The sequence below is a fragment of the Nuphar pumila genome, chromosome 17 (assembly GCF_984573655.1).
Source record: "Nuphar pumila chromosome 17, dmNupPumi1.hap1.1, whole genome shotgun sequence".
In the NCBI taxonomy this organism is placed as follows: domain Eukaryota; kingdom Viridiplantae; phylum Streptophyta; class Magnoliopsida; order Nymphaeales; family Nymphaeaceae; genus Nuphar; species Nuphar pumila.
In genome coordinates, this window is record NC_143265.1 from 28,590,297 (window position 1) to 28,605,908 (window position 15,612).

Below are 15,612 nucleotides of genomic sequence, written 5' to 3' on the forward strand. Positions count from 1 at the left end.
ACAGAATATTTCCGCTGCTAGTTAGCGACGGATTAACGAGCGAAAAACATTCGTCGCTATAATCTATGAAGCATACGAAACCAGCGACAAAATATAGTCTGTCGCCCAGTCCGTCGCTATTTTGCGACGGATTTTGCGACATACTATTTTGTCGTTACGTCCGCACGATTTACCGATGACTCTTGCGACAAACTTTAGTCTCTCGCTAAGTAGCGACGGACTTGGCGACGGCGTATCGTTCGTTGCTGGTTTCGTAAATTTGATTTACGTGGGCTTAGCGATGGATTAAATCCGTCGCTAAGTCATCGCTAAGTTTCGAATAACCCCAATCCCAGCCAACTTTTCCTTTTCTTCTTTCGCCGCTCCCGCAGTTCGTCGGTCCCACCATCCGTCAGTCCCCCCATCTGCCGGCCCAGCCGCCCAGAGAAAGGTAAAGGACCCCCCCCCCCCCCCCCGCGCGTTTTCTGGCAGGGGGTCGACCCTCTGCCAGAAAGTCAGGGGGGTAACCCCTTTTTGTTCCGACCGGGGGTCGACCCCCCTGCCGGAAAATGGAGGGGGTTAACCCCCTGTGTTTCTGACAGGGGGTTAACCCCCTGCGTTTTTCGGCAGGGGGTTAACCCCCTGCCTTTCCGGTAGGGGGTTTAACCACCTGTCGTAACAGGCAGGGGGTCAAGCCTTTCCTGCTCAGGCAGGGGGGCGACCCCTGCTATTCTGGCAGGGGGTCGACTCACTGGCAGAAAGGCTAGGGGTCGACCCCCTGCCCAAACAGGGGGTCAGTTAACTCCCTACGTTTCGTAAGGGGGTTAACCCCCTATGTTTCGTAAGGGAGTCGACCCCCTCCCGGAACAGCAGGGGAGTCGACCCCTTGCCAGAACAGTTTTTTTTTTCGTGGTGACTTTATTTTAAAACAGTATTTTTTTGTGCAGATTTTTCAACGGAACCAGCTCGTGCTCAGCCACCTGTGGTAAGTAAGTGTCAAAAATAATGCAAATCGGGTAAATACCTGTGGTGAGTAAGTGATGCAAGTGTATCACATGTTATTTAATTTATTAGATGTAACACTTTATTGTTCACACACTCACTTAGTTGTTGATATTTAGGGTTGCTTCATTGGAGTTCGGAGATCATGCTGAGCATGATTTTAATGTATGAATATTGAAGTGTTCTTATTTTTGGAGTACGGAGTCCATGCTAGGCATGGTAGTAGTTAGTGAGATATTGAAGTGTGTTTGCTGCAGGTACATGTTTGATATTTGTTTGATATGAATGATTACAATGTATTGCAATGTTTGATGTAATTGTATCCATGCTTGCATGTAACTTTCAATTTGATTATGACTTCCATGTGAAATTGTATAATGAAAGCATGTTTCAAATGATTGTATCGTGTCATTAATAGTTTGCACATGAAAATATTAAGTTATCAATGCATGCATCAAAATTCTTGTTATTGTATGACATCATATATTGCATGATAAATTTGATATGTTCTTCATCGTAGCATTCTGATTATTCTCTTTTAATTCCTTAGGCTATTATTTGTAACATCATAAAAAAATGACTGCAAACCGTGAATGGATGTATCGTAGAATAGTGGACAATGAGTTATCGCATGAATATATGGATGGTGTTGACAGTTTTATTGAATTTGCAACGGCAAGTGTCAGTACAGTGGATCCCACAGGTCAGATTAGGTATCTCTGCAAGATTTGTAAGAATAATCGATTTGTAGAACCTCATAACGTTAGACATCATCTATATAGGAAGGGTTTTGTGAGTGATTATCAGAACTGGACATTTCATGGAGAAGAATTTAGAAACGATTTTGATGCACGGGTGAATGTGGTGCACGATAATCCATATACGGATTTGATATTTGATGTTGCAGGAACAGAACTGGGTTCGGCTATGAGTTCTAGTGATGTAAGAACTGCCGTAGATGAAGAATCACCAAACAATGCAGCTAGTAGATTTTATGATTTACTTAGAGATGCTGATGAGCCACTTTGGAACGGTTGTGAGAGTCACACTATCTTGTCTGCAGTTCTTCAACTAATGAATTTGAAGTCCGAGTATAATTTGAGTCAATCATGTTTTGACCGTTTGTACATGATTGTGAAGTGTATGTTGCCCAAAGATGAGAAATTGCCACAAAATTTCTATCGTGCGAAAGTTATGGTCAACGCTCTAGGTATGGGTTACAAAAAGATTGATGCTTGTCCAAATCACTGCATGTTGTATTTCAAGGAGCAGGAAAACAACATATCATGCCCGTCATGTGGGCATCCTCGGTTCAAGCCAATACGGTAGTTCCCAAAAAATAGATTTTTTCGTCCAATTGTGATCCTTCCCAAATCCACGGAAGGGTGTAGGACATCGGGCATCTGTTAATACATCTGGAAAATATTGCAATCTTCTTAGAATCTCTATGCCAGACAATCTTGAGGATGGACCATCCGTTTCAGTTGTGCCCGCTTTAAACGCATTCTAATTTGGATGTGATGCATGTGGAAAAAAATGTGTTTGATAATGTGTTCAATACAGTAATGAATGTTAAAGGAAAAACGAAGGATAATTTGAAGGTCCGTATGGATTTAAAATTAATATGTAAAGACCACAATTAGAACTCAAAGAGTATAATGGCAAAGTACTGAAACCAAAGGCAAAGTACGTGCTCGGACCTGATCAAATAAAACATGTATATCAATGGTTGAGACAACTGAGATTTTTAGATGGATATGTCTCTAACATTGCTTGGGCTGTGAAGATTGACGATGAACAGTTATATGGGTTGAAGAGCCATGATTGTCATATCTTTATGCAACGATTGATACCCCTAGCATTTCATGATATGTTAGACAAACCTATTTGGGGGTATTGTCTGAGTTAATTGGATTTTTTAGAACATTGTGCGCATCGGAGGTCGTAGTATCAGATGTAAAGAATCTCGAGGACTCTGTCATCACCACTGTTTGTCTGCTAGAAAAGATATTTCTGCCAGCATTTTTCGATGTTATGGAACATTTGATCATACATCTGCCATATGAACTAAGGGTTGGTGGCCCTGTGCAATATCGATGGATGTACCCATTTGAAAGGTATATATTTTTTTTATATTTGTCTTTTTAATAACAGATATTTAAAATTTGAAATGTATATTCTTGTCAGATGCATGTTTGACCTAAAAAAAAGGTTCATAATAAAGCAAGAGTAGAAGGCTCTATTTGTGAGGCGTACACTTTAGAAGAGATTTCAAATTTCTCATTTATGTACTTCAAACCTCATATTCCAACACGTTACACATGTCCGCCCCGTAATGATGATGGAGAAGAAGTAACTGTAGCTGACAAGCTGTCGATATTTTAACCACTTGGGCATGCATTTGGTAGTTGTCGATCATGGCTATTGACAGATCGAGAGCAAGACGCATCACACATCTATATTCTTTTTAATTGCTCAGTGATCGACCCATACATCGAGTAAGTATATGTAGATGCAACACAATTATAAATCCTTTTATGTTTTATATGTGGATACATGGCTCAGTAATATAAGTATTTGTGGTTTGTAGACGATTTGATCTGGAGTTGCAAAGAGAAGTTTCACATCTCACTGATGCAGAAGTACAAAAAGAACGTGAAACTAAGTTTGTGGAGTGGTTGAAACAGTTGATAAAGAAGCTAACATAAATTTTTTACTTATAAACAACACTAAGTGACTTAATTGATCGTTATCACAATCATTGTTTATGTCTGTGCGTAGGTCCGCCATGGTGATGTTAAAGATCAAGGAATATGTGATTTAGAAAATGGTCCGACCAAAGTTGTGCAATGCTACAACGGGTATACCGTAAATGGTTATCGATTCCATATAAATTTATTACTGGCTTAGAACATATATCATTTATGATAGAATCACATATAATTTTTTTTGCTTTGTCTGCCTTAGAGCACATATAAGCATGCTATAATCACATATTCAATTTTTTGACTGCCTTAGCACACATACGAGCATGATCGAATCACATATATAGCTTTTTGCCTGCCTTAAAGCACATCTGAGCATGGTAGAATCACATATAGAGTTTTTCTAGCTGCCTTAGAACACATATGAACATGCTATAATCACATATTCAATTTTTTGACTGCCTTAGCACATATATGAGCATGATAGAATCACATATATAACTTTTTGCCTGCCTTAGAGCACATATAGCATGATAGAATCACATATAGAGTTTTTTTATTGCCTTAGAACACACATGAGCACATGATAGAATCACATATAGTGTGTAATTTATTTCATTATATTTTGTTTATCAATACTGACTGTTCTTTTCTTGTGTAGGCTGCTAGCGATAATCAGCGTAGCGGAGCTGAAGGGACAGATAAAGGCAATGAACAAGAAGACACACAAAATCTTGGCAATGATTAGAGAACTGTGTTGAAGAAGTTCTATTTTTTTATGTTTCCTAATTATAATTGTTGAATTGTAAATAATTAAACTTGTTAATTTTAAAGTGGAATGATTAATTGTTGTAGATTCCTTTTATATGGAATTTTTTAGTGTAGTTTGTTTTTTATTTACAGGAAATATAAATTGTACCATTCTCGGTATTTAATTTTCAAATAATTTTTTTTTATTTTTTTTCGTTTTTGCGACGGATTAGCGACGAAAACATTCGTCGGTATGTATATATATCTAGCGACGTCTTAGCGACAGACGTAAATCCGTCGCCAAGTCGAGGTCGTTGTTTAGTACTGGCGGATTGGCGACGGAATAAAGCGCTCGTTAGTCTGTCGCAATTAGCGACGGACCTGGTGACGAATTTATTCTGTCGCCAGTTAGCGTCGAAAAATTTGCGACGTAAGCATATCGTCGCCTCGTCGTTGCTAATCCGTCGCTACGCCTGTTAGCGACGGAATAGCGACGTAATGTGGTCGTCGCTAATCTACTACTTTGTTGTGGTGTACACACACACACACATATATAACTGAACACATTAGGCCCTCTTTTCTCGTTCTGCCCCATTAGGCCCCATAGTTTGAAGTATTTTATTATAGATCTTAATTGTTAGATATATTTAGCATGCTTAATTTAGTGGGAATCGACTCTTGGATCATGCTTTTTGATGAAAAATATTTTTTTATGAGCTAAAAAAAATGGATGCCTTCATAGCCATTGAGTTTGGATCACCAAAAAAACCTATATGTAGGCTGGATTTTGATAATCCAAAAGTCCGTTCTCACTAAACAAAACCTACAGATCACATCTATGGTGTTAGATGTGAGGAAAAATATCAAAAACTATGATTTTTGAAGAGGCCTAATGGGACAAAACATGAAAATGGGGCAGAATGAGTGTAATACTTGTATATATATATATATATATATATATATATATATATATATATATATATATATATATATATATATATATATATATATATATATATATATATAACCAAATACAAATTCAGAATCTTTAGTTATATCAACTTACCTAGGGAGCTTAAGAGGAACTTGAATTATTGGTATCCATCATTCTCAACAATAGCTCCTTCAATCCCATGACCGCAAATTGCATTGCATCTATCTTCTTGGGATACACATTGTTTTGATGAAAGAGTTCTGCTCGGCTTGGAACTGCATTGAGTAATTTCATGTTGGACACCTCAATGCCAAACATCTATAAATGTTCATATTTGTCTAGTCCCAAAACCTGAGAGAGGACATCTCTTCATGATGGGCCATCTAAAAATGCATTCAACATCTGAGACAATTGTGCTATCTTGTTTCTGATCTTCGTTTGCAAAACAATGTATTAATTCAATAAGAATTATATATTTTGTTTTCATATATATATTTTTTATGAATAACAATGAACCCTAATGAAGTAAATAGGTCTTATCATGTCTTATCATCGCTTAATTTGTTTTTGCACTGACAACTCCAAGTCTTTTGCTAATATGGGTCATGCAAAACATTTGCCCTCGAGAAGGCTCTGCCTCATTATCACCAACCTACGAATAAATAGAATTTGATTAAAAAGTATAACATCCTATACATGAATGACAACTACGCAAAATATGATACACACATTTTCTCCTTGAAATCATGTAAAAATCTTCGTGTCCATAGTGTGCATTTTTTTTTGGGGCACAATTTGTTGTATTCAGTGTATGCACTTACAAAGACATATAAGTGAGATATATATACACTATTACAATTAGATATGATGAATGTATACAACATTAATATATAATGAAAAATGCAAACCTTTGATGAACGAGAATCAAAATGACACATCAAACATTCCCACTGATGGTTGGGGATGTAAGATGGATGTGTAATGATGTGCTTCTCAAGAATACTATGATGCTTGTAGATCATCATAAGCTCAAACCTGAAGTTTCTCCAAGCTCTAGCACATTCTTTAAGCACTCATCCCTTCATCATCTTTAGAATTTCATATTTTTCCTACATTAACAATATATGTATCCTACCTATTGTTGAAGGGATAAATTCTAAAGATCAAATCAATTATAAAATATCTATATTTAGAATATACATACTAGAGCTAAAGCTCAAGCATCCTCCTTGTGAAAAGTCGGTAATGCACGCTAAGGTGTCTAGAATAGATCTCGTGTGATGGTTCATATAAAACTCGCAGGGTATTGTGTCTCTTGCTCTACATGTTGTGCATACTTATTAATGACAATTGAATGCTTTTATCTTGGGCAAAGGTCTACAACAGCCAAAACATGTGTACACCCTCTTATCCTTCTACCTACTACATTGAACAGACATGCATCGATAATTTGTTAGTTACCATGAATAACACTGCATTGTCAATATAACATAACAAATACCTAATGACTCAGCAGGCGTTTTAGATTTCTGCATTGATGCTTGTGATGATACTAGTCTAAGATTTTTTATTTATTGAAAATTGAATAATAAGTTAAAATCTAAATGATATATAAGAAAAAAATCATATTTATCATGCATTAACTAAATAAATAACAAAATTAATAATAAAATATAAAACCCTTAAATTCTAAGTTATATATGATAACAGATTTAACATGCATTCACTGAATAAATTACATAATTAAGAATTAAAATGCAAAACCCTTAAAATCTAAATCAAATATAAAAAAAAATAGACATTCAAGCATTCATTCACTTAATATATTTTTAAATTAACAATTAAAATACAAAATCCCTAAAATCTAAAGTATACATGAGAAAAAAAATCTTAAATAGATTTAACATGCATTCACTAAATATATTACAAAATTAAGAATTTAAATGCAAAACACTTAAAATCTAAATCACATATAAGAGAAAAAAATAGATTTAGCTTGCATTCACTAAATAGGTTGAGTGGTGTGTCCAACGCAGGCGGACACACTCTGAGTAGCAGCGGGTCAAGCTAGGCATGCAGGAAGAACGCTTTTCAGGGTGCTTGACCGGCTGGCACGAGACGAGCAACAAGCTCAGAGGGAGCTGTGTCCAAGGCAGAGGACATGGTGATAAGGGGGTTGTGCCTAGGTGTGCAGCATGGCTGTGTCTCAGGCTGCGGACATGGTCACACAACCACAGGAAGGGGATGAGTGTGTTCAGGTAGGACGACCAAGGAAATGATGGGAGAGAGATATGGTTCTAACCTAGTGGGCACAGGGATCGCAAAAGCGAGGGTGCGGCAGGAAGGAGGTAACATGTCCCCAACTGACCGATGGGTGGATGCTGAAGATGCACACAGGAGGAAGAAGAGTCTCCCTCATAACACAAATACAGAACCTTGAATGATTCAGAGAAAGATTCTCAATAAATTTCATTGAAAAAATAATGAAATGTAGACATGAATTTACAGAATAAAAGGCCTAACTAAGATAAGTTGTACACAATCCCTCTATGGATGATACTGTAGGGAGGGGTGTCCCACCTTGAGAGGGTCCTGGTGTGAATGAGACTCTTCTCTCTCATCTGCGCAAGTCCCAGTTGGGCAGGACTCCAGCTGGGCGGTGGGGCCTAGGGTGGATCTGAGTTTGACGCGATGGAACCAAGGTGCAATCAGTAACAGTTTTTCTTTGGCATAAAGTTTGATGAGCAGTTATCAATCTTGGGTTTTACCTCAGTCCAGCAATGTCGTGGATGTTTCAATTTCTTAATCTTGCTCTAATTGCATGTCAATGGTCATAAACCTTAATGAACTTGATGAATTTTGTCCAATACATATGTTTTTCTATTGTCTTTTTTGCCCATGACGGTAATTGTTTTCCTGTAAGCTTTTGGTTATTGTAGATAGTTGTTTGTGCATGGTTTTGTATTTGTAAATTGGATTATTGTTATTGAGCTATAAATGTTGCAGTAAAAACTGTGGCAGTAGCTGTGCAATCAACATATGAAGTGACTACTGAGTCTCTATTGGTAAAGTGTTGTTTTCACAGCAAGACCTATATCAACAGCCAAAACTGACACTATAGATGTATCTCTAGCAATGGAATTAATTGGATTTTATTTAGTGATGGTTTGACCAGTCGGTAAAACATTTAGTGACAGCTCTTGTAGCTTTTAGTGACAGATCTTGAAGCCTTTAGCAATGAAAAAGTCTGTCACTAAAAGTCTATTTTGTTGTAGTGTCATCAAGCCTCATTGAAACTAGATGAGGTCATCTTTAATCTCATTCAAAAGACTCTACTAGTAATGATATTTTTGGCCCAGGCTTAGATATAAAGGAAGAGGATTTGCGTCTATCGCAATTAGCTGCGGAACCTTTGCCACATTTTATGAAAATGAGTCGTAAGAAAAACAATGTTAACTAGGTAAAAATATTATTAATCATGACATCGTATATAAAGATATTTGAGAAACATTACCTCAAATATCTTATTTATTTGCATACAACACTAATGAAAAATCACTGCATTTTTTTTTCTTCGCCGTGACGTTTACGATGCTGTTATGTTACTTGTTTACTGTGCCTGATGAGGATGATGACAGAATTTTTCGTGATTCAAGCTCTCTCTCTCTCTCTCTCACGTGAGGTCTAACAAGCCATTACTTTTTTAATCGTGGCTAATTACTGTTAACCATAATTTAAGCAAATTAACTAAATGAATGGGGACTGGTTTTGTATTAGATGGTTGATTTGAGAAGCACCGGTGCATAGTTAATAGGCAGACGTCAAGTGTGGGCCTTCTAGGCATCACCTTCCCTAGAAGCTAAAAGCTAAAGGGGACTAAAATAATGAGTTGAAATACTTGACCATAAAGGCAAATAAAAAAAAACATAAAACATGCAAAGTATTAAAATAACTGAAAGGGCGCAAAACTGTGGATGCCAAACAGGTTGGTTTTTTTGTTGGACAGAGAAAGCACCAAAACCACTCTAAATTATACGTGTTTTCTCTGTACAAGAGAGAGAGAGAGAGAGAGGTTTGTGCAACCTGTGTGCTAACCACACGCTGTTAGGTTTCTTTATGTCGACCATTGCGTGTTCACCATATATTTCCTTACGTAACTTATGATATAATTAATGCTAACATAGGTACAATAAAAAATATTAAGATGTATGGTGGCCTTTTCTTTCACTAGCTGAAAGGATTTTCTTACATCAAGTTACATTTTTCTGTATTACCGGAGGGTATACACAAAAGCTCTCGCAAACATGGTTAGGTGGATCTGTTTGAAGCATTCAAGTTGAAGGACATCAAGAGTTTCATGCTTTAGTGAATTATATTGTGGCCGGAAGTTGGGGCCTAAACCCCAATCCTCTTTTATTTCTCTCATCCCTCACCACTCTCCTCTCTTTTGTCTCTTCAGTGCTTTCTCTTCTCCTCTTCATGAGCTTTGCTCTCCCTCTACTCTATTAGTTTTTGAGGTTTGAGTTTGGATCTATTCTTGAGATTCAGATCTGATTGCAGTTTGAAACCAGATTTAGTTACTGTTCGAATTTAATCTTGAGATTCAGATCTGGTTGTTGTTCAGTTTTAAATTTAGTTGTTGTTCAAATCAATAATGATAATACTTGCGGTTTTTTCTTTGAAATTATAATTAATAAAGATAAAATTACGTGAATCTATGACTTCAATGCAATTCTTGAATTTCTTGATTTTCAAACTAGGCTGTTAGGTCTACCATAGTTCAGCAAGGAGGAGATTTAGGTAGCTAGAATTAGAGTGGCAACAAGGTGGTGTGTAGCCTACATCTAATGGTCCTTCATTCTTTTACAACCGATTGCGTTTGTGGTAAAATTTATGTGGGTTTTTGCATTATATATGCACCAAGTGTGTATATACATGTTGAAGTACTTTTCAAATATATATATTCACATATAAATGAGCCCCAAATTATGTTGAGTCTGACCTCATATGATCTAAAAATTTTATAAAGACCTATTAAGGTTTTTACAAAAAATCAATTTTAGAGAAAACCTCATAAAAGGGTTTTGTTTGGGAAAACATGTTAGATCTGATTAAAGATGGTTCTTATATATTTTACTTTATAAAATCAGTTCATAAACCTTTCTGAATTTGATAGCATAAAGTTTTGAAGTTTATAAAACCTTGAAATATATTTTTATAAATAATGTTTTGAGAAAACTAAAAAAAAAAAACATGTTTTGAAAGTAAATCATGCTAAATGTATTTAGTTTGATTTTATATGTTATTTGGGTTTTAAATCAACCCCTAAACTATGTTAGAATTGATAATATATGGTCTAATATTTTTGTAAAGCCTTGTAAGGGTTTTTACAAAAATCAGTTTTGGGAAAAACCCTTATAAAGCTTGTTTTTATATTGAAATCTCACTACAAGAAACTTGTGGATTAGCGACGACCTAAATTTGCCGCTAATCCATCCCTAATCTGTCGCTAAACAGTTTAGCGACGAAAAACTTTCATCGCGAATTTTTCGACGCTAAGTAGTGCCAGAACTTATCCGTCGCTAATTTGCGATGGATTAGCGACGAATATGATCCATCGCGAGTCCTTCGCTATTTTAAATTAGCGATGGATAATATCTGTGGCTAATCCGTCGTTAAATTTAAAAAAAAAACTAAAAAAAAAATTTGCTCGCTGTCGGCGCGTTCTCCGGCAAGGAGCATATTTTTTTTCACAGAACCGGCACGTTCCGGCAGGCTGCGACTCCGCGCGGATCCGGGGGAGCTCATCTTCAAGTTCCAGGTCTGCCACGAGAACCAGCCAAAGAGCTTCACAGCGGAGGCGCGTTCCGGGGGGAGCTCCTCTTCAAGTTCTAGGTCTGCCACGAGAACCAGCCAAAGAGCTTCACGGTGGGGGCGCTCAGCTTCAGCTGTGACTCCGCGCGGATCTTTGCGAGCTGCAGGGGGAGGAGCAACGAGTACGGCACCTTCGCGACTCCGGCAGGCTCTTCGCGACTCCGACAGGCGCTTCGCGACTCCGCGCGGATCTTCGCGACTCTGGCAGGCTCCAGTGGCTCCCCAATAGCAGCCTCCTCTTTGTCACCACTCTCTTCGACTCCTGCAGGCTCCAGTGGCTCCCCAACAACAGCCTCCTCTTTGTCTCCCCCTTGACATCTCGGCTCTGGCGAAGCCACGGCGGCTCCATCTGCGACTTCTCCATAGGTGGGGATCGACTCTTTGTGTGTGTCGTCAAGTGGGGATGGCTTAAATCGAACGGGAGGGAAAAACAAAATGGAAGAAAAATTTTGAACGGAGGGAGGAAAAATTTTGTGCCTCAGGTGGGACGAAAATTAGCGACGGAATTAGCGAGGGAATTTTTTTGTCTCTAATCCATCGCTACTTAGCGACGGATTAGGGACGGAAAAATATCTATGTCGCTAATTTCGTCGCTAATTAGCCTTTTTTGTAGTGTTTTTGGCGACGAAAAAATGTTGTCGCTAATCCCTCGCTAATTAGCGACGGCTTTAGCGACGGAGATATTTTCGTCGCTAATTTTGCAAATATTTCAAACGTTAGCGACAAATAGTTTTCACTCGCTAATCCGTCGCAAATTGGCGACGGAAAAAATCCATCGCAAATTTTTGTCGCTAAGTAGCATTTTTCTTGTAGTGTCTATGTTAGATGATTTTAATGCCCTAATTGTTATTTTAAATGTTTATGAACAACATGTTATGCATTATAATCATGTTAGATTAATTACCTAACTGATTGAGAAAGGTAAACCCTAGATTTGTAAATTCATTTTTAAGGTTTTTGAAGTCTCTTTTGGAAAAATACCATCAATTCTATTATTTTCTTGTGTAAATTAATATTTATTGATTTCATAAATTTAATTACAGTATGGGATGCTTATGATCAGAACATTGTGCTTGTTAAGCATGTAAATACTGAGTTATATGAGGTGAAAATAGAATGGTTTGTCAAAAAGGAAACAAACCCTAATTTTCCAAAAAATGATTTAGGGTTTTGGAGTCTCTTTTTAAAAAAAGTTAATTTATGGTGCATATATTGTTATGTATTATTTTTGAGGTTTATATACAACATACACTAAGATATTTCATGTGAATTTACTTTGTATAAGTATGGCTGAAACTGAAAATATAAGTATAATCATATAGGTCTCCAGACTAAGGTTTATGGGAGCCTTTTTTGGTAAATTGACTTATGTGTTTTTATTTATATTTTTTTAAAAATTTTGTTTGTTCAACCTAAGTTCATTAATGTTTATATTGAGTCTGAAGTGATTTGACATGGCTGAAACCTAATACATAAGTTGATTCATGTGGACTAGCTTGATTAGGGTATATGGAAGCCTTTTTCAGAAAAATCAGTTCATGTGGCCTTCATTTATGTGTTAGTTTTTTTTTTTCAATTTTTATAAACTCAACTTATGTTTCATATCCGATATGATACAAGTGTACATGAATGAGATGAAATCAAAAATAAATTCTAGCTTGTGATCAACGAATTAGGTGTACGGAGGTCCATTTTCTTGAAAATGGGCTCCTACGCGAATTTGGATTTATTTTGATTATTGAATCTAATTATGACATCATGAATTGATTATATTTAATGTTTAAACTATTATTAGATGTGTTTTCATATTTTTTCTGATATGATTATGAATCTAGAATTTGATTTGATAAACATATTGGCTTGTTTATGAAACTTGATGCGGTTTCGGGCTATTTTAGTCGTGTGACCCAAAAAAACCTTAATTGTTTATCCTAATCCATGTTTCCTAAAAACATGAAATTATGTGACATGATTCCAGATATATGCATGTGAATGTATAAAAAATTTCATATCTGTAATGGATTGCCATGATGCATGGATGCCTCGTTGTTAGCTTGAAAATCTTACAATTGAGGGTGTTTTAAGGAAACAATTTTGAAAAGTTTTGCATATGTGAATTATATGCGTGTGATGATTATGCATGCTTTGATATATTGTATTTAGCATATTTTTATGTTATACTACGTGTTTAATTTATGAATAGCATGAATATGTTATGCATGTATTATGATAAATGTATGTAATGTTATGCCATGCAGTAATTTAGTATAAAATGCATACATGATAATAGATACCCATAAAGTTACGTGAACATGGGTGTTCAAAAGAATTTACATGTTAATCTAGGGTTCTAAAAGAGAACCATAATCTAATTATTACAATGGCTTATTCCTATATGGTAGCTATATTGACTCATGGCCTAATAAATATAATCCTATTGCGAGATTCTGGGTATGCCTTACTAAGGTGTGTTGAACTAGAATGACCCATGTTTACCTTAGAGAGGGTAGATAGTATAAACTCTCTGGACTCTTTAACTATAAAAATGCTTTGAGTGACAATAGCTTTGTTGGTCCCCAGGTCTAGAGGAATTAGGGGGTCAGACTACCAATTTTAATCTTAGGGGGTATGTTCATGTCTTCTGCAGAAGTTATGATCGATCCTATTTGGCTTGTATCCAAGCCACTAGGAGAGCTTTCTTTCGGTCTGAGACCGCTCTTGGTAGGTGCAACTCAATCAGTCTTTCAGAAAATAAAATCTCATAGAATAATAAACACTTGAGTAATGTAATCTATTTTATGATCCCTACATATACCCGTTAGAGTTTGGCAAAAAGAAAAATAATAAAATAATTATTCACTTTACTTTTATGCATTTATATATTTGTTCACACATGTATCTCATATATGCTTGAGATGATATATGGTTAATTATGAAATATTCTGATGATATGTATTCTTAAATTTAACTATATAGTTATTCAGTTGAATGTTCAAAGATATACCTTATGCAATGTGATCGATGCATGATTATGCAAACTTAGTGTTTTGTATATATACAATGCTTGTGTGGATTTTACTGAGACTCTTTAAAGTCTCGCACTTGCTTTTTAAATAAAATTTTTTAGGTAATAAATGATCAAGTTTGAGTGGATGTCGGATGTTGCATGGGTGTTATGTGAAACTAGTTGTTAGATCTCGATTGGGGACATCTGCTTAGACTTTTATTTAAACATTTTAATTGATTGTTTAAATTCTAAAGATTAAGACACAATACCTGAATGCTTTATATTTTATGCGAAACCATTTAACATTTAGATTAATTTTATATTAATGGTTGAGTGTGATGTGTTTACTAATTGTAACTCACCCGAGATGTTTAACCAAAAATCCAAAATGTTTAACAGACTTTAAATTAGTAATTTTTATTATATTTTTCAACATAATTAAAAGTGGGTTTTTGTCAATTGGATGCCTTTTCTTGAACTTTATTCTATGAAGCTATTAAAAGCCAGTGCATATGCAGGCTAACTCTTTAGAATTTAATTTGGTTAAAGCAATGCCATTGATGAGTCATTTAAGTTAATGATTATTTTATATAATATATTTGATCACTTTGGTAATGGTGGTTCCATACTAGATATGGTACTAGAAAGCTAAGACATGCTCACGCTTGTGCTCAGGCGAGCCGTCTAGTGCTTGATATGGTTGAAATTTATCCATGGATAAAGTCATCATATTATTACATATTAGAAAAAAATCTTGTATTTTTGGGTTAAAATTTTGGGGGCGTTACAATACCCACTTGCAGTCTGGATCCATACTCATATTTGAACCCAAGATCCATACCCAATTTGAGTCTAGATCTTTCTATCCTAATCAAGAGGCCATTAAAGGTGGTTCATGTCGAGGTTATCAGTCTCACCCAGTGGTGGGCATAGACCAATTTTTGCGAGTAGGCGAAAGCTCAATTGTATCTTGAGAGCATAGTTTCACGAGTACCTATTGCACCAAAGACTTTATTCTAGGTGGGGCAACTATCACTTAAAAGACAGTGTGTATACACGTGCCTCCAAACATGCCTGCCTGACTCACTAAGTTAAGCAAAATTTTCAACAATTTTCAAGTGATAGTTCTGCATATGGTGACTATGAAGGTTGGAAACTAGGAGCTGCCCAAGTTGTCCCAGTTTTATCTTCCTCATGATTGCAAATATGGTGTATGTGCTCATAGAGGTCTATCCTAAAGAACAGGAGGATGGAACCATTACTGAAAACTGCAAGAGACGAAAGTGGAAGCAAGATGACTTTGTGTATCATGAACACAGACTAAATGCACTCGTTGATACCTTGTTCAACCTTTACTCAGA

At 36.2% G+C, this 15,612-nt stretch overlaps 1 protein-coding gene across 1 annotated transcript in view; it reads right to left on the reverse strand.

Annotated features, from left to right (window-relative positions):
• The window catches only part of LOC149811833 (cytochrome b561 and DOMON domain-containing protein At3g07570-like), a 31,272-nt gene that overhangs the window by 11,385 nt on the left and 4,275 nt on the right, over nt 1-15,612 (reverse strand). The window contains exon 2 of the mRNA XM_089992931.1: nt 11,281-11,651. Coding sequence (XP_089849057.1) covers nt 11,281-11,651 — 371 coding nt within the window. The remainder of the gene's footprint in view (nt 1-11,280; nt 11,652-15,612) is intronic.